This window comes from Stigmatopora nigra, chromosome 2 (genome assembly GCF_051989575.1).
Source record: "Stigmatopora nigra isolate UIUO_SnigA chromosome 2, RoL_Snig_1.1, whole genome shotgun sequence".
Classification (NCBI taxonomy): domain Eukaryota; kingdom Metazoa; phylum Chordata; class Actinopteri; order Syngnathiformes; family Syngnathidae; genus Stigmatopora; species Stigmatopora nigra.
In genome coordinates this window covers 7115090-7135644 of record NC_135509.1, presented here as the reverse complement: position 1 = coordinate 7135644, position 20555 = coordinate 7115090, and the positions used below count along the sequence as shown (strand labels likewise).

General features: G+C 36.9%; 2 protein-coding genes across 4 annotated transcripts in view; one reads left to right on the top strand and one right to left on the bottom strand.

The window, feature by feature from the left end:
- The window catches only part of LOC144183136 (RNA polymerase II elongation factor ELL2), a 33432-nt gene extending 19225 nt beyond the window's left edge, over window positions 1-14207 (bottom strand). The window contains exons 1-2 of the mRNA XM_077710307.1: window positions 14053-14207; window positions 9628-9675 (exon numbers count right to left, since the gene is read on the bottom strand). Of these exons, the coding sequence (XP_077566433.1) occupies window positions 9628-9675; window positions 14053-14190 (186 nt within the window). The 5' untranslated portion in view covers window positions 14191-14207. The remainder of the gene's footprint in view (window positions 1-9627; window positions 9676-14052) is intronic.
- The window catches only part of fkbp16 (FKBP prolyl isomerase 16), a 36525-nt gene that overhangs the window by 2215 nt on the left and 13755 nt on the right, over window positions 1-20555 (top strand). Inside the window, exons 2-6 of one of the 3 annotated variants that reach the window (XM_077710308.1) lie at window positions 4488-4615; window positions 14153-14274; window positions 16078-16480; window positions 16613-16782; window positions 17615-17703. In XM_077710308.1, coding sequence (XP_077566434.1) covers window positions 16114-16480; window positions 16613-16782; window positions 17615-17703 — 626 coding nt within the window. In that variant the 5' untranslated portion in view covers window positions 4488-4615; window positions 14153-14274; window positions 16078-16113. Of the gene's footprint in view, window positions 1-4487; window positions 4616-13950; window positions 14065-14152; window positions 14275-15923; window positions 16481-16612; window positions 16783-17614; window positions 17704-20555 lie in introns of those variants that run through there. The other 2 variants (XM_077710309.1, XM_077710311.1) reach the window with 2 other exon arrangements.

Genomic DNA, 20555 nt, shown 5'->3' with positions numbered 1-20555 from the left:
ATTTTCACATGGTAAGTATAAATAATAATAATTAATAGCAGAAAAAAATTGTGAAGTTAAGTTGCGATAATTGAGGGAATACTGAATAATTGTTCATTAATATGGGCTGACCCTTATTAAATTAATCAAACTCAAACTTTAACTGCTCCTTTTTGCCACTCACCCTATTTAAAAAAAATATTTTACAGAAAAATCTACCTTTTTTGCGATAAGTTAATTTACGAAAATCGAGGAAAAACTGTACTAGCAAATATTAATACATAATTAGGTTATCTTTACATTTGAGCAAAACAGTATGCTTCTGTTTAAACTGGATAGTTTTAAGTTGCAGCACTATTTGTTTATTTTGAACATTCCCGGCAGACCAGTTTCATAAATAGCTAAAAATGGATTATATGGTGATTAAAAAAAATGCCCCATGCCGTGACAGATTTTTTTTTTCCCCCGACGTGGCACAACATTACGGTCAGTAGAAGCCAAAGAGTTAAAATGCCATGCACATTAAAAATGTCTCATCTTTGATGGGGTTAAGTAGAGTTCTTTTACTAAAGGGATCTATTTTCCCCTCCGTCTTGTGCTCGGGCAAAACATCTGCGGGGAGAAATGAGATAGTTGTTCTTTTTTGAGAGCGTGCCTTGGCAGGCAAGGCTCTGCTTTTTTGGCGTGGAGATTCTCGCTGGGGATTTGTGATTTGCTGTCAAGTCTTCTTCTGCCTGCCTCTTGCCCCCAGTCTGTACTCACACTAGTCGCCATTGTCTTGTGATCGGAGCCTACTCGGCCACGCCAGCCCGTCTTTTGTTCTAGCCTCTTCCCCCCACCGTGCCGAGTGCCACGGCCCGTCGGCTCGACTGGATTATTCATGAACAGCGGGGACGTGTGGCTGTGTGTTGTTAAGGGGGTAAAGGGAGGGATTTTTTGGGGGTTAGAGTGTGGGTGTGGAGATTGGGGGGGGGGGGGGGGTGCTTCCAGTTAAGCCAGTCTATGAGGGGATGGGTCCAAAGAGTCCTCCTTTAGGAATGTTCCACACTGGGAATGAGTTGTTGTGCTTAGAGACACTTCATTTCCACCTGATTTTGTTGCTTTTTAAGATCACAGATTGATTGAAAAAATAATAATAAAAAAAAAAAAAAATTACAAAAATATATATATATATATATATGTGTGTGTATATGTATATCAGTATATGTATATGTATGTGTATATGTATATATATATATGTATATATGTATATAAGTATATATGTATATATGTATATAAGTATATAAGTATATAAGTATATAAGTATATAAGTATATAAGTATATAAGTATATAAGTATATAAGTATATAAGTATATAAGTATATAAGTATATAAGTATATAAGTATATAAGTATATAAGTATATAAGTATATAAGTATATAAGTATATAAGTATATAAGTATATAAGTATATAAGTATATAAGTATATATGTATATATGTATATAAGTATATAAGTATATATATGTATACATGTATATATGTATATAAGTATATGTATATATGTATATATATGTATGTATATGTACATCAGTATATGTATATATGTATATAAGTATATCTATATGTATATGTACATAAGTATATATGTATATGTATATATGTATATAAGTATATGTATATATGTATATATATATGTATGTATATGTACATCAGTATATGTATATAAGTATATCTATATGTATATGTACATAAGTATATATGTATATGTATATGTATAAGTATATAAGTATATGTATATATGTATATGTATATAAAAATATGTATATATATATATATATATATATATATATATATATATATATATATATATATATATATATATATATATATATATATATATATATATATATATATATATATATATATATATATATATATATATATATATATATATATATATATATATATATATATATATATATATATATATATATATATATATATATATATATATATATATATATATATATATATATATATATATATATATATATATATATATATATATATATATATATATATATATATATATGTATGTGTATAAATATAGCTCTATCCCTTTTTCCCCTATCAATAGTAACTGTTATTTCCGTCATAAAGAACAAAATTTTAGTTGTGAATAAAATATGATGTGCTGTTAGCCCCCCCTAATACAAAGTAATACGATACAAAGAAAGGAAGCAAATGGATTGTCATTGAATTGTCAATTCATGAACCGGTTTTTCCAATCTCTCATCTGCACAAGCATGTATGAGACTGATTTCACCACTGTCATAAATACCTTGAGACTTTGACAAGAGCGTCTTGGATTCCTACATAATGACTCAATTGAAAGAAACATTTTTTTTTCTATTCGAGCTTTTCATTTCACTGATTGTGATGTGCTGGGTCCACTGCTTGAGGATCTATTCAGTGAAGGGGGTTGGTAGAACCAACCAGGAAAGGGAAAAAAAAAAAAAAGCATAGACATGTGGGGGGTGCAACGGCTCCAGTCGTGTGAGGATATGAGGATGGGCAACTGTCGAGCATCCCCCAAGGTAATGGCTTGTTATGCCAAGCAGAATCAGTCTTTCTCCAGGAAGCAGGGGCTAATCTGTCAAGCTCAACGCATACCATAAACCCCCCATACTGCACCCTCTCTACACTGTAGGTGAAGGAGACGACTAATTCAAATGGAGGGTAAAATTATAAAATTCTCTAGTTAAAGCAACTTCACCCTAAACCCAATTAAAATCATAAATACAACAACAACAACAACAAAAAACAGAAATGCCTGAACTGCAACGATACTGTTAAATATCCAAAAGCCACCTTAGTTAACAAAATCTTCCAAAACAAAGCTCCTCCTCCTCTACAAGATTTTGTACCAAAAAATACAAAGAAATCAACAAGAGCTGCTGGCTCTAGAGGTGACTGTGTAGTTCCATTCAAAAAGAATGTATTCAGGCACTTTTTTCTTCGTACCTGGAACTCAATCGCAATTAGCATACGTGAACTCTCGTCTCTGAACCAATCATCTTAAAGCCTGGTTGTTAGACCAACAAAATTGCCATCACAACACTGTTTAAAACTGTGCTACGTGTCTGTATGTGTCATCGTTTATCTTTAACCTACACAAGGGACTAAAGATGGAAATTAGCCCTCGGCTACAATGATACATATTTAAATGTACATGTTCATTAACATGAATACATTAATACTACGGATATCACGGTTAATGTAGACCAGACATGACTGCGATAAATTGCAAAGTAGGGTCACCCCCCCCCCCCTCGTTGTGGATTTTCACATTTAAAAATAATAATTAATAGCAGAAAAAAAATGCAAAGAAGTAAATTCAGGGTAAGTGAAGTTGCACTAATCGAGGGGATACTGTCTAAATGTGTTCATTAATATGCGCTGACCCTTATTAAATAAATCAAACTCATACAAAAACAATAGTAAAGACCCCCACCCCTCAAATGTAGGGCAAAGCATAAGCTTGTTTAGACCTCCCCCATTTACATTTCTCATTTAACAATGAGACCATCATATAACGAGTCCCGCATTTATAAAATAAATAACTACCGTATTTCCACGACTATAAGGCGCACTGCATTATAAGGCGCACCCTCAACAAATGACACATTTTAATTTTTAATTTTTTTTCCAGATATAAAGCACACTGGATTATAAGGCGCCCTGTGTATTTTGGAGATAATATCAGACTTTTAAGTGCGTCTTATAGTCCTGAAAATACGGTTCATATATACATTATTAAAAACCATAAATAACCGCAAGTTTGAATTTCAGCTCAAGCCAGTTTCACTTTCTCCCATTCCAAAATATGAATTTTTGGCTCATCAAAAACTCTAAATATCAACTTATTTGTCTCTAGGCGTCCTGTGATTGGCTAACGAGGATAAACAACATTGAACACAGATGGCCTAAAATGTAGCAGCAACTTTTTAGGTCCTCCCATTGAACAAAAACAGCTTTATCCAAAAATATCTTTCAGAAATATATTACATTATATCCCTATGATTACTAATATTTATAAACAAGTCCTGTATTTTTTTTCCATGCCGCTGATAGACAATAGAATGACACAAACAGGGGATTTGTTGCCGTTGCCTCCACATTCCTGCATTACAAGTGCATGTTTGGGATTTTCCCAAAGTCTACCCGGCGTTTCCCAGTTAATCCGGTTGGAGCAAAATAAAAATTCCCAGCATTGTACAATCTGTAACTGGTTAGAGAAGCTTGCCAGCTTTTCGCGTGGCCGGCAAAGTATAACCCTGTCCGTCCAAGTGGTTCGTGGGATTGTGGGAAATGACAAGGGCTGTGCGGGTTCTTGTCTTTGGGTCAGAAGGTTGAAAAATGAAACAAAAACAAGTATGGTGGGGGTGCTCAGGGGTTTCCTAACTGCCATGGAATCAGAATTTGTTTACGATTAACCCTGATTTAACTTGTTTGTTGTTGTTGACAGTGTTTTAATGGCGGTTCGGACCTTGAAATGGATTGGATGTCTTGAAATGTCAATGGATATGAAAGATGACCAATCGCATGCAGTGGAATGGATGGAGACGTCTGCTATTGTCAATGGCAAAAAATAAGGTATTTTTTTTACTAATTTAAAGTGCTTTTTTACATTTGTGATTAAAAAAAAAATTAGATGGAAGATAAAACTACATTTTTTAAAATTAAAATAAATCGTTTTAAGACATTTCTTTATGAAAAACACAAAAGGGAATTTAAAAAAAACTTGTTTTATTCATAAAAATATAAAGGAATGTTTAAAAAAAATTAATATGGGTTTAATGAATGCACAAAATCTCTTCAAATTTTTTAGGGAAGATAATTTTTTTTCATTAAAATAAATCGTTTAAGACATTTTTTAATGAAAAACAGAAGGAAATTTGATTTTTTTTTATTACTATAAATATTATTTCACACCTGATTCAGAAAATGAATGAAACAATAAACTTATATATATTTAAAATGCTATTTAGCACCTTAATCAAATATTTTTTGTATATATTTATTCATTACAGTCTTATAGTACAAAAATACAGTAAATATTTTTTTTCATTAACATTTGTTGCCATCCATTTTCATTCCATAAAATAAAAATGCCCAAAAAAGTAGATTATTTTTGCGGAATCAAACAATTCTTGAACCTCGAATAACTATCGTATTTCATTAGTTTCCAAGTCCGCCATCTTTGTTCTTTCTGTACTTCTTACTCCAAAAATTCATAGTTTTTCTGTTCTCACAATTCTCAACTGACAGCCCTTATGAGAATTAAACCATGTCCCAGTCACCCTGGCGTCGCTCAAAAACACACAAAAAAAAAAACCTTCTTCAAAACTTTCGGCCACAATAATGACAGACGGGGCTGTCTAAAATAAAGTCGTTCTTTTGGCCGCAGAATCCCTTCAAACTAACTTCCCAAAACACAGCAAGTGGAAAGAAAGACGAGAAAAAGCAAGGCTTAACACATCTGGAAGAATAGATCGACGTGTGCCCTTTCAGGAACATGTGCAAGCGAGTGTGCGACAACTCTGCCTCTCGTCGGTCCGACTCCCAAAAAAAAAAAAAAAGAAAAAACGCATTCCTACAATTGTTATTCCGATTAGCTTCAAGCCGGAAAAAAGGGGGGAGAAGAAAATGACAAGTGCACGCTGGCAAAAGACTCATTTGTCGTGTTCAGCAAACCAAAGCAAAGCGGCAGTTTGGGGGTTATGGGGTCTTACCAGTTGAGGCCCTCCATAGTGAAATGGCACGATAATCAAGAGGGCGGGGCTAGCGGTGATTGTCGGGAACGTGGATTTTATCGTAATCTTTGTAGGGCGTTCTTTTTGGTTTTTTTTTAAAGTTGATGGTAAACATGCAGAATTTGTTTAGGCTTGGTTTGACTTTATTTCAAATGTGAAAAGGCTTTGGTTTATGTTATATGGAAATGATGGGAATTTGAAAAAATATATAATTGACACTGTGTGTGAGGAAAACTGTTTTGTAGCGTGGATAAAGTTAACGGTTAGTTAGTGAGCGTAATGCGTAAGGTGAACATTTCAAAATAAAAGCACTGTTTGACAAATGCAGATGTCTGCAGATGTCTGCAGTTACTCTGCGATAGTTTAGATCAAGGGTGTCGGACTCGGGTTAGTAGTTAACGTCAACTTGATTTCATGTGGGCCGGACTATTTTAGATATAATATTGAGATTTTTTTTTATATATAAATGGATTAAAAGAACTGGATTAAAAGCCTTGAATATTCCGTTTTTTTATAGATATAAAACAATTTTTTTTTGATTTTTTTAATATATTTTTAGATTTAACAAAATGTTTTTTGAACTAAATACACAGAAAAAATGAATAAAAAATTAAAATTATTGATTTAAAAGGGGGAAAATCAGGAAATTTAATATACATCTATAATCAATTTTAATTTGATCCTAAAACAGAAAGTCGGCACCCATGATTTACTTTCCCGGGCCACACAATATGATGCGGTGGGCCAGATTTGGCCCCCGGGCCGCTACTTTGACACCGGTGGTTTAGATGATATGCTAGAATAAATTAATAGGCTTCAAATTTGCTATTTTTGTAAGCCAAGATGACATGTTAGTGCCATTTTGGATCAAGTGAGCACTTTTTGATGGCTTCAAAGTTGCATAGAACCAAAATGGCGGTGGCTTTTTCCACAAATTTCATATTATACATTCAATATACGTCTTATTTAACAGTAAATATTTATATGGGTGGTTTATTAGGCTATGGTATCTCAGTAATAGTGGTTGAATTGCTTTTTTTTGACAATAATATTGAATGTCGACAATCATTTAGGAAACTATACATCGCCCAATCAAATTTAATATTGTGAAAAGATTGGCTGAAAAGTTCCCGACATTTTCCGCCTTTAATCTTTGTCCTCGCCACGGCATGTCACGCTTCCTCGGAAAAAAACGGAGGAATTCTCCCGATGGCTTTTTTGGCATCAAACCAGGATTCCGTGGTTTTCAGAGGCCCAAATTTCAGAGGGTTTTTTTAGGGCGGCTTCCTTCTCACCATTGGAACCGGAACAATAACAACATCTCCGTTTCGGGATGAAAGGTCGCCGGCGGGCCGATCGATGGCGAGGAAAATCAACCTGATGCAATTAGAACGAAATCAAAGTCAAGAGCTCCGTCTTTGAAAGGAAATTGTGGACTTTGAAATGATCGCGGGGGATTAAGGAATATATTCCAAGCGGCCTCGCGTTCCCATGGCGAGGAATTTCACATCCCCGTGCTGTTTCGCTTTTCCCACAAGCCGCCGTGCCAGTTTGGCGGCGTGACTTCTCGGATTTAGCTTCGTCACCAATTTTTCCTCAAAGACCGGCAAGCGGCAAAATGTCAGTCTCGCGGATGGCGGATTTAATGAAAAAAAGGAAATTAAAACTCTTGGACGTCCAAAGTATTTAGAATGGCGGCCATCAAGTTGACTTAAAAAAATAATAATAATAAACTATTTTTTTGAATTAAATTCCAATTCCCGTATATTCACGACTATAAGGCGCACTTAAAAGTCTTAAATTTTCTCGAAAATAGACAGTGCCTCTTATAATCCAGTGCGCCTTATATATGGGAAAAAAACAGAGAACCAAAAACCACCACTGTCGGATATTAAAAAAACACAAAGGCCTGAACTGAAACAATACTGTTAAATATGCAGATGCCATCTTAGTTTACAAAATCTTCCATCATATAGCTCCTCCCCCACTGCAAGATTTCATACAAAAAAAAATCCAAAACATCAACAATGGCCGGCTCTAGAGGTGACTGTGAAGTAGTGAGTGCTTCATACCTGGAAGTCAATAGCTATGACCGTATTTTCACCACTATAAGGCGCACTTAAAAGTCTTAAATTTGCTCCAAAATAGACAGTGCGCCTTATAATACAGTGCGCCTTATATATGGAAAAAAATGTCATTCATTGAAGGTGCGCCGTATAATGCGGTGCGCCTTATAGTCGTGAAAATACGGTAAGCATTTTTGAAGGGGAATCCCTACTTCGCTGAAATTCACTTATCGCGGATGGTCCCGGTCCCCATTAACCGCGATGACCGAGGGAACACTGTATTTTGAGTTTTTTGGTTTTTAGTCCCAGTTTCCAGAACTCCTAAAAAAACAGGCTGTCATTGATAATGTAAAAAAGCCTTCAAGAGATACAGAAAATGCTGTTAGTCCATCATACGCCAACTCGCCGACAACCTCCCCCAACACACCGACTTAATCCCGCCTCCCCCGCCAATGGGCGCCGCTCCCTCATTAATACCCGGCTGAGAGTAGAGGAGTCTCGTACTTGAATTCCTCAAAGCAATTTGAATATGTAATGCGGACGTTGCGATAGTATCGCCAAATCCTCTTAAATGATTCAAGCGCACTTCAAATTCGCTTTCCCGACATGGCGGCGTGGACAAAGTCAAACACGCCACGTCTCGGGGCACTTTTATTAAGGCCATATTTCTTCACAAGGACCAATTCCGTCGCTCGCCAGTAGTTACGACATAGCGGCTCTTGGGGGGGGTTGGCCTACCGTTCCCCCCCCATTTCCCCAAACAAAGCCTCCCCATTCGTAGGCCTGACCCAGTAACCTGGCCAGCAGCCCTGGGGGTGTAGCGTACCCCCATCTTTGGATTTTCCCGTACCCCGCGTTAGCTGATGTGCTCTATTTGTGTACACGGCAAAGTCACTTTCGCCCGGCCAATCGGCTCTCGACGGGATTAAGGGGACTTCTTTTAGACCGCCACAACTGACCCAACTTTCTTAACGAGTATATTTGTCCCGGGAATCGCCGATAAACTCAGTTTAATACTTTGTCGGCAACCAAATAGTCACATAAATAATTATTTTTAAAAAACACAAATGCTTAAACTGGACAATACTGTTAAGAATGCAAAATATTCCTTCACATAGCTCCTCCCCCACTGCAAGATTTTGTACCAAAAAAATCCAATACAACAGTGAATGGCCGGCTCTAGAGGTGACTGTGTAGTTCCCTTCAAATAGAGTGCTAAATTAGCCAAAGTACCTTTTCTCGTCATACCTGGAACTCAATAGCAATTAGCATACATGAAATTCCGTCTTTGAAACTCTTGGCCAATCATCTTAAAGCTTGGCTAATAAACCAACAAAATTGTGAACACAATACAGTGTAAAAATGTACTACTTGTGTACGTGTGTCATCAATTAGCTTCAACCTACACAAGTAACAAAAGATATAAATTAGCTCTGGGCTACAATCTTACATATTTACATATATACATGTTCATTAACATGAATATGTTCATTATTATGTGCTGTCCCTTAATAAATAAATCAAACTCATATACAAGGCTTGGGGCTAACCCAAGTAACGCGTCAATTCGGTTTCGGAAAAGACGCCACTGTTAAACCTGACTCACCCCTCCCCCGGCGCCATTTTTATGAGTAAATAGTTGTGGAATGTAATCAGAAATGCAAAGGAGATCTTGTTTTTTGATAAGTGACCAAGTGCACTTCTTTTTGTTACTGTACTAGTAAGATGAGGACATTCTTAGAGCATTTTTAAGTGGGTTTACAGTGGGTGGTGTGAAAGGACTTACCCCTTGGCTTCCCTTGAAGCAAATGGAGGTCTGATTGGGTAGCGATGCCTAAAAGAGATGAATCACAAATGACTCAATCCATCCAAAAGACTCAAGAGTCAGTCAACCATTCAAACAAAACAAATGCATTTCAATAGGATTGTACTTTAATGCAAAAACAAAGGTCAAATGTGTAGTAAATCCTCTTTTGTAGTTCTTTTTATCTGCCAAAACAACCAGATTAGCTCTAAAAATCTTAATGTTTTTAATTTCATTGCTAATTTCTTTTTGCAATACTCAAATTAGGGAATGAAATTAACCACCATCTTAATATTGTAACTACTATTTAATAAGTAGGCTAACATTGACGGTTATAGCTAATCGCTAACAATGGCAATGAAAGAGTTAGCGCTATATAGGGCTTTTTTGGTAAAAAAAAACATTAAAAGTCTGCAGTATTTTTAAGTGGGCGGCACATTTTTTGTCATAAAGTTTCAATTATGATTTTTTTTAAGTCAGTAATCATTTCAGAATGTTTGCATGTTTGAATAAAAAAAACTAATCGATTTTTTATTAAAAAAGAAAATTAGGGCTAGAGGATAGTTTGAGGAAAAGTGATTATCGCAAAACTTTATTATTATTTTTTTTTAAATAGAGCTGTCTATCCAGATTTAACTCTGTTTTTGGGACATTTTGGTTGACTCACCATGACCACATTGTATTCATATAATACCGATTTAAGCCAGGCTAACGGGTTTCATCTGTGATGGATGAAGATTGCTGTATAATTAAAAGGATCCAAAAGTTTTTTTTTCATGACATGAAACGAAAAGTAAAAAAATACAAAAAAACGAAGAAAAAAAAAGTCCTTTGCTGGGACTATTGATCATGTTGTTCAAAGGAAATATCGTGCAGGCCTAATTAAAATAAATCATAACAGAATTCTGGCCCATAAATGTAATTTAACTCATTGCCTGTCCAACAATGGCCGTCCAATTCATATCAGAGAATTTACATATAAAATACTGCTCTACTTACAACAAAAAATCCAAGTTACAAAACCAATGCATTTTGCATGGAGCTTTACCACTGTATTTAAAAACAAACTTTGACTAAATTTCCAGCTATTTAATTTTTTTTTTTTGTCAGTAGAGCCGTATTTTATATGTAAATTCTCCTATATGAGTTTGCAACAATGGCTGTCCAATTCATATCATATCATTTGACTAAATCTCCAGTTATTTGCTTTTATTTTTTTAAAAGTGACTGACAGCACAAAGCCAAAGCCAAATTTCCCTCTTTTTCGTTGGTTTTGTAACTTGGATTTTTTGTGTAAGTAGGGCAGTATTTTATATGTAAATTATCTGATATGAATTGGACGGCCATTGAATAATGTACATATAAAATACTGCTCTACTTACAAAAAAAAAATCCAAGTTACAAAACCAGTTAATTTTGCATGTAGCTTTACCAATCTATTTGAAAACTAACTTTGACTAAATCTCCAGTTTTTTTAAAGTGACTGACAGCACAAATCCAAACCCAGATTCCCCTCCTTTTCATTCAAATTTCTCCAACATGGAATTCCTATTGTTACCACAAATGTCTCTCAAAACCTTCAATTTTAATGAGACTCCCAAATCTCTACAGAGCAAACCCTCCCAACGCACCAGATCTCTGATCATAATGCCCCGCCCCTTCTCACAACCCCTCCAATTCTGGCAATCACGATCCATGATGAGTAAACCTTCTTCTTCCCGCGACAAACGCCAAAACCCCCCAAAAAACCACGACCACGTTCACCACGAAAGCAGCGGCCTCCCAACTCGCCTCGGACGTCTCCGTCCGGACATAATCTCTCGCGGAATGTGTGATTAATCAACAGCGCACAAAACTTTGCTCGTGTCACTTTGCCGGCGGGTGGGAGGGACGGCACGCGATGCGGCTGATTTCTCCACTAAATGATTAAGCGAATAAGGGCCACGACGGATCCCGCAGGACACGCAAAGCTCCTTCTGAAACCAATTATATTCCATTTAAAAGGCCTCCATTTTTTTATTTCGATGTGAACCCTGTAATATTCCCCCCTTTACCCTTCTGCTGATTAAGAAATATTATTAAAAAACATGTAAAAATGCCTTTAAGGCAACATGCTACGTGGTTAACGGGACGAGGCTATTATCTGTGAAGTACAGCTGCGTTAGTGATTGACAGGGCTTTTAATTTATTATTAATGGTTTGGGGAAATATCCTCCCTGTTGTGGAGCATTGTTCTGATCTTTTCCAATGCCGTTCAGCGCCATATTGCAAGGAATAATAATCATGGGCTCAGAAGACAGTGTTAATTGTAAAAAAAAAATGGTTTTATGAAGGTTTGCCTCTAGGGGGATGATACTCCTTCTTGAAAGGGTCGTGTAAATATCTAGTAAGTGATTGATTCCTTTAAATCAAGGGTGTCAGACTCGGGTTGGTTCGTGGGCTGCATTAACGTCAACTTGATTTCATGTGGGCCGGACATTTTTTGATAGAATATTTAGATTTTTTTTTAATAAATGGATTAAAAGAACTGGATTAAAAGACCTGATTATTCAGTTTTTTATAGATCTAAAATAGTTTATTTTAGCTTTTTTTTAAATATATTTTTAGATTTTACAAAATGATTTTTGAACTAAAAAACAAAAAAAATGATTAAAAATGACAATAAATAAATGGATTAAAAGAACTGGATTAAAAGACCTGATTATTCAGTTTTTTATAGATCTAAAATAGTTTATTTTAGCTTTTTTTTAAATGTATTTTTAGATTTTACAAAATTATTTTTGAACTAAAAACACCGAAAAATTGATTAAAAATGGCAATTATTAATTTAAAAGGTGGAAAATCAGGAAATTTAATATACATCTATACTCTTCATTTAAATTTTATCCTAAAACATAAAGTCGGCACTCATGATTTACTTTCCCGGGCCGCACAAAATGATGCGACGGGCCACAATTGGCCCCCGGGCCGCCACTTTGACACCAGTGCTTTAAATAATTCTGAAAATTGTACATTGATGTCTGCTAAAATCCTAAGATAGTCTACATAAGGAAAGTTTTAGCCACCAGCTAGCTCGCATGCTAACTGTGGTGTTATAATAATATCTTTCAATAGGAATTTAAATACAGCTGTTTTTTTTTTTGTAAATTGAGCGTATTTTAAGTATAAGATAGCTAACTGCATAGTATTATCGCACTCACTGATGTTATAAGAGGCACTCGAGGGGTTAACGGATGCCGTATTGCCAATAAGTCCCTATTTCCACAAAAATCAGGTCAACTGAAATGATGAAAAGCAGTTTAATGCGATATGTCCATATGTTGCTACTTGAGCCATTTGTGTTGATTGCTTTTTTTAGCACAATTGTCATATTTTCAAACATATACATGCACATTTGAGTATTTTTTTTCACAAAATATCCACTTATTCTTTATTTCTATTGCTTATTTGTAAGTTTTATTTGGAGATTTTTTTGCCATCGTACTTACAAGAACCTGAAATACTTTAATAAATAATATACTACTTATATAAATATATATGTTCTATTCGTGGGTAGGTTATTGTATATTTTATGTGTATTGCAAAACAACTTTAAAAATACATTTTGTTATGGGCTAGTATGTATAGTTAGATCTTTGAAACTACTCATGCTTAAGTTTCATTTCACATTGCAGTTTTTTTTAAATAATTTCCTGTAAATCAATATTGTCCTCATTTGTCTCTCGAGTATTTATAAACAAAATCATGTTAACTATTGACACGAGAATTCACGAGCCAGGAGGGTCATTCTACTGGTAGGAATGACTGATTGCTTATCTTTAATGCCATTGACGGCACTACACGTCCAAACTATTTTAACTGGGAGGGCTGGCTCAATTGAACGTTTAGCGACGTCAATGGCAGTAAATGAGTTAAAATACTTTGACTACTTTGACGAACTGATACGTTTACGTGAAATGGGAAAACAGCAGGATATGATCAACAAGCTGTTGTCATATGGCAACTTTTTGAGGGTAGCGGAGCGCCTGGGTGGGGGGGGATTATTCTTTGGTAAACAAGCAATTCGAACGGCTTTTCTTTTTGAGAAAAAGCTAAATGTTCTATAGGCTTATGTGGAAAATTGGACGAAATCCCTTCAATCGTCAAAGTCTATTTCGAGTGCCGTTAAAGAAGCCAAGCTCTTGTTTATTTAGCAGGGAAAACAACAACACGTTTTCTCGACACTCTTTTCTCCGAAAGCATTTAAACGCCTCATTTGAACTTTCCTCCCCTTTTTATTCTCATTGTAAATATAGCACATCCCCCGTTGGAATTGTGCGCTTTTTCGACTTTGGGAAGCGATTTTATAGGCAAAAAGAACACAAGAGGGTTTTAAAAAAAACATTATAAATAGAATATTTGTCTTACCTTCAAGTTCTGGTAGGTTTCGAGTGTCCGGATGGCTGTGTCGGTAAGTTTGACATGATAAAGAGTTCGATTTGGACTGTTTTTGTTGATTTTTCCGCAGGAGAGACCATAACGACGCTCCTGCCTCAGTGCTGCCATTTCTACAACTGAGCACCATCAGCGACATCCTGGCGGGGGCGTGACGTCACGGCGCGGGGGCGGGGCCAGCCTCACACGTACTAGGTGAGGAACACACGCACATGCGCACATCGGCTGCCATTGACGACGATAGACGTCCAATTCATTTGAAGGTCAGGTTAGGATGGCAGTGAATGAACTGCCATCCCTCCTGTTTAGATTAATTGGACGTCTGCTAGTGGTAAAGTTAATTCACAGTATCATCAATGGTAGTTTTTTTGTGTTTTAGTTTTTTTTTTTTTTAGTGAGAGTGTCATCATGTTGAGCATGTTTAGTCTTTAAGTTCTATTTTGGTCTCGCTTGGGGCAATCTGGATTGTGTGTGTTGCCGTGTGTGCACGTGTGTTTATAAACAGCAGCACTCACATGCTAAGTCACATGCAGGAACAGGACCAAAGCGGTTGTAAAACTGGATTTTTTGCATTATTCATGCTCCTACACACAAAAATCTAAATGTCAAAAAAATCAAGAATGCAAAAAAAAAAAAAAAACAAAGGATTACCAGAAATCGGGTTTGCTAGGTCATAAATTGGCCTTTGACCGCAAAAATAAAAATTAAAATTAAAACATTTTTTTACCAGATCCAGAAAATACATTTGAGTGACGAGTTAATTTCATGTGGGCCGGACAATTTTAGATATAATATTTAGATTTTTTTTTTTTATAAATGGATTAAATGAACTGGATTAAAGAGCCTGAATATTCAGTTTTTTTATAGATCTAAAACTGTCTTTTTGTAGCTTTTTTATATATTTTTATTTTTTACAAAATGATTTTTGAACTAAAAACACAGAAAAATATGGATAAAAAAATTACAATTATTGATTTAAAAGGGGTGAAAAAAAATCAGTAAAATTAATATACATCTATACTCCTGATTTACTTTCTCGGGCCGCACAAAATGATGCGGCGGGCCAGATTTGGCCCCCGGGCCACCACTTTGACACATGTGAGTTAGTGCATCTAAATTTTGGCCATTTTCTGTTTTATAATGAACATAATTAAATTTTAAAAAAAGATGATTGGGACCTCTTTTTAAAAACGCTTTGTGTAAAACTACCCCAATGTTTTGGAACTATGAACCTACTTTATATGACAACATTCTCCTTTTTTGTAGACGAGTGTGAAAGCGAGTACTGTTACAACTGCAGAGGCTGAAATTTTGAACAAACTCTCTTTTGTTATTTTATTTTTTTCACGCTAACGCCTAACACGGATCATTTCCTGAACTAGCGCAAAATATGACTTCACTTTAAAGTCCCAAAACGTTTTCTTCTGCCTGGTCGTCACAAAAAACGCGTCGTCCATAATCTATAATCCCTCCTTTTTTTCAGTTATTTTTTTCTCCAAAAAAGTCATGTCGAAGATCTTAAAATTAGTTTCTGTTCCCTGACATCTCATTGGTCAATCGCATTCATGGAAACATTATTGGGCGCAACAGTGAAGTCATTAAGAAGATTACACACAGGGCAGATTAGGTTTTTCTCTTCTAATCCCACAGATTAGTGCCGGCACTAGCTAGCTGCCCCAGTGTATTTTGCCGTGCTGCGTGATTTCTTTGCAATGATCATTTTTTAGGGGGGTTTGGTCTTGTCTTTACCACGTAACCGCAGGATTTAGCCGACGTAAACCGGGAGGTCAAAGTGCACTTTAACTACAGAAGGTGTACATTCGGGATTGAGATTTTTTTTTAGTTTTTTTGACAGATTAAGACAAGATTTGTGGATGCGCCTTCTAGAATTTAAAGGAACGTCGCGTGGGTTTTTCTTTAACGTTATGTGATGGGATTATTCCGATGTTTTGAGAGATTTTAGGAACAACCAACTGATAGGATCATCTCATTCCGTAGACTAGCAGATGGTGTCCATCGCCTTGTGAACGGGACATGGAAGCGGCGTCCCGTCGCGAGGAGGACGCGGATCCGACGTGGGATGCCGTAAAGACGGAGGAAGAACCCAATAATCCCGAGAAGAATCAAGACGAAAACTCGGCAGGAGATTTGGGACCGGAAAACGGCCGGGGAAAAAGATGGTTTGCCGTGGAACGAGAAGAAGACGAGACACGGCGAGGTTGGCAATTGAAGAAGACTAATAGCTGGAAGACGGTTCGATTCCAAGAGCCGGCTTCAGAGGACGAGCCGCCGGAAAAGGACAGTTCGGCAGAGAGTCTTTTTCCGGAATATGCATCAGAAGAGTGGACCGGTATCTCCTTTGAGAAGCTGTTTGTGAAAGAAGACTGGGAGTATATAACAGGTATCAATATGTCAATCTTCTGATCTATTTTGAATGGGAGGGGCTAATGAATGTTCGCCTCTTGTAGTCAAAATCTGGTGTCGTCAATGGTTTCGGGTGCATTTGCTGACGGAGATGTTTTTTGTTGTTAAGATGACAAGTTGCTGAGGAAAAAGGTGCAGAAGGCTGCTGGGCCTTCAGATCCTCGACCAATATGGGGACAGCAAGTTACTGTGAGAATGCAGGCTGTCTTGGAGGACCGCACTGTGGTGGAGAAGGACAACAAGTTGCTCTTTGTTATTGGGGAACGAGACGTAAACCAGGTAAGGAAGGAAATGTTCCCACCAAAATCAATGTTGTGACTAGTTTTATATGCTAATTAAATGATAGAATCTTCTCATAGGGGAGATGTGTCAAAGTGGCGGCTTGCGGGCTAAATATGGCCCGGCGCATCATTTTGTGTGGCCCGGGAAAGTAAATGATTGGCGACTTTCTGTTTTAGGATTAAATTCAAAGGATAGATATAGATTTATATTAAATTTCCTGATTTTCCCCCTTTTAAATCAATAATTGTCATTTTTTAATCCATTTTTTTCTGTGTTTTTAGTTCAAAAATTGTAAAATCTAGAAATATATATGAAAAGCTAAATTAAACATTGTTTTAGATCTATAAAAAACGGAATATTCAACTCAATATTTAACCATTTATCGAACGTTTTGCCTCTGCATAGTAGAAAGCAATGGCAACATTAATGTTTCTTGCCAATCAATAAAAAACTGCAGTCGAGACTCGATGTCTTTATCATGCGACAAAACCCACTAAAATACTTGTTCCTTTATAAGCCTTGTGGGCCATCAACCTTTCCTCACTCCAAGAAAAAAAACATTTTTAACCAAATCCATAGTCTTAATTCACCCACTTTCCATTCATTCCTATAAGAAAAGTTAGTTTAAGTCACACTTACTTTACAAAGCATGCTCACGGTACGAATTGAGCTCATATGTCAAGACACTGCTGTATTTGTTCTACTCCAGTTCGTACATTTGCCAACTTGAGGGATTCCAGGAAATCATTGGCAAGCTACATGTGCCTGCTGTCGGGTAACACACTGATTTACCGTTTATGTGTGTTTTTGTGTGTATTTGTGTGTGTAGGCGCTGGAGGAGTGCGTCCTATCCATGCAAAAGGGCGAGATCACATTACTGCTGGCTGATTCCCAGTACGCATACGGGCTGGTGGGCAGGTAAGACCCTGTTTATGGTAAACATGGCCGAGTCGGGATGGCGCACTCGTGTTTTTATTCACGGACGAGTTAGGCCCTGTTCTACCTGTTGCTCTAGGTTGAGGTTGGGGGGTGAGGGGGGGTTAGGGGTCCTGTTTTTTTCCAGGGCAGTGGGGTTAATGAACCATAAACAGCAACAGATGGCTTCCGCCAAGTCCCATTGAGAGGCGGGCGGACTATGTTTGTAACCTCCCAACCTGTGGGAGGACTCCACTCACATTACGACCAATGGCTTCTCGGCTTTATAACCTTAACACCATTAAAGGGACAGTGTAAACATGGGACAAGGTTGGGGTGACACCTTTGGAAATATTTGTTTAAAATGCCATGTTTGCTTTAGATAACCTGGCCTAAATTAGGCAAGACACCTGCTCAGATTTGAGGAAATATTAACTGAAAGCATTTTTTTTTTTGTCAAAATTAGTTTATAGCTTGGGATAGGTTGAAAATCCATGAAAAGAATTAAGTAAAAATTAAGTGAAAGCCACAAATTGAGAAGATTTATATGTAAATATGGTAGTTTTGAATTATTAGCCATCTCGTCTTAAAATTTTAATCCAATATCCCAATTTTTTTGTGAGTAGTGGACAATTATGCTGTTTTTTAATGTTATTTTACTGAAAATGTCATTAACACTTGATTTGTTATAACATTTTTGTCATTTTTGGACAGATTTTATCAGAATTATTCATAATTTGCAAAATATTTCATCAAAAAAATATTTTAGGCAGAAAAAAGACATTTAAAATGGCCAAAAAATCCACCTGACATGGATCAGAGCAAATTTTTTCATATATTTAATCTAACTTTGCATTTAAAAAAAACAATTAAAATTATCTTATAGTTTTTTAACAGCCAACTGATGGAAAAATGCATTTGCAAATATAACGTTCTTTATGTAAACCTCACTTTTGCAGAAAAAATATGATTTCAGAGGATAACAGTGATCAATTTAAAGATAAATCCCCTTTTTTTTGCTTCTCTTTATCAACGTGGCCTTCCATTTTCCCGTGACAGCCAACTCGCCAATCCCGCATCATCGTTTGAATCAACTCATACGCATTAGGGCAAAGTAAACATAATTAGGTCATTTTCAAACACTCCGCCATCTGCAATTTATGTTGGAAAATGAGTGCGCCAACCCCCCCTAAGCTTAATAGCCCCCCAGTGGCACGTGCCTTTAAATGAAACCCACCACACTGCTGTTGTAAGCGCTAAATAAAAGCAGGAAATGTGGGTAAATGTCCTCCCCTGAGTGGCACATGCCCATTAAGGACTTGGAAGTCACATACTGTACACACCAAATCCAATCCACTCTGGATGTTGTGGGTAAACATTAGCCAACACTTCATATCTGATAATTGCTGGCAACATTATGTCCAGATGTACTTTAGTCGCTGCTGCTGTTGTTTTTTTTTTTAGTGCGACGAGCTACTGTTTGTTGCATGCGTGTCTTGGCGATGTGTTGCATGTGTTTTTAACACTCGTAAAAGTTGTGCTAGCCGAGTTAGTTAATGATTGTTTTCCTGTGCCTGATTACAATTGTTTGCTGTGGAGTCAAATGGAAACCAGAAGGCAGATGGCCTTTTAAAAATATAGTAGATGACCCTTTCAAACATGGATGTGGGATTCAGTTCAAATTATTATTTTTCAGTCAAAGAAATTACAAAATAATCAAAGACACAAAAATTACTACTACTACCACCACTACTACTACTACTACCACCACTACTACTACCGCCACTACTACCACCACCGCCACTACTACCACTACTACTACCACTACTACCACTATTACTACTACCACTACTACCACTACTAATACCACTACTACCACTATTACTACCACTACTACTACCACTATTACTACTACCACTACTACCACTATTACTACTACCACTACCACTACCACTACTACCACTACTACCACTACTACCACTACTACCACTACTACCACTACTACCACTACTACCACTACTACCACTACTACCACTACTACCACCACTACTACTACTACTACTACCACCACCACTACTATTACTACTACCACTACTACTACTACTACCACTACTACTACTACTACCCCTACTACTACTACTACCACCACTACTACTACTACCACCCCTACTACTACTACCACTACTACTACCACCCCTACTACTACTACCACTACTACGACCACCCCTCCTACTACTACCATTACTACTACTACTACCACCACTACTACTACGACCACCCCTACTACTACTACCACCACTACTACTACAACTACCACCCCTACTACTACTACTACCACTACTACTACTACTACCACCACTACTACTACCACCACTACTACCACCACTACTACTACCACTACTACTACCACCACTACTACTACTACCACCACATAAAATATTTTTCCTGGGTGTTGATTTGTAGAAAATGTCCCATATGCACCACAGGCTGGAGTAGTTGGCAGCAAATGTGTGCAGTAAATTTGTTTGAATTTGTCAGTCCGAAAAAATCTGCCACTGTTGAAGAGGGCACCGTTAAATCTGCGTGACATACGCCAAGCCTACGGTCAGAGCTGCGTGCCAATAAATGATATCTGTTCAATGTGAAATGCCGCCCAAGCGGTGTCATATTGGCGAGCTGTCAGCGGGCGTAAACAAAAGCTTAGCGACGAGGCGCTAACAGAGTTGTCGCTGGATTTTGACTCTGAGAAATGAGTGTGTGTGGTACGACGTCCTACGGCACGGCTAATTACACCACCGGGATGCGTCATCGTTTAATTAACGACGACTTTGGCAATTTAATCACAATGTCGTCGG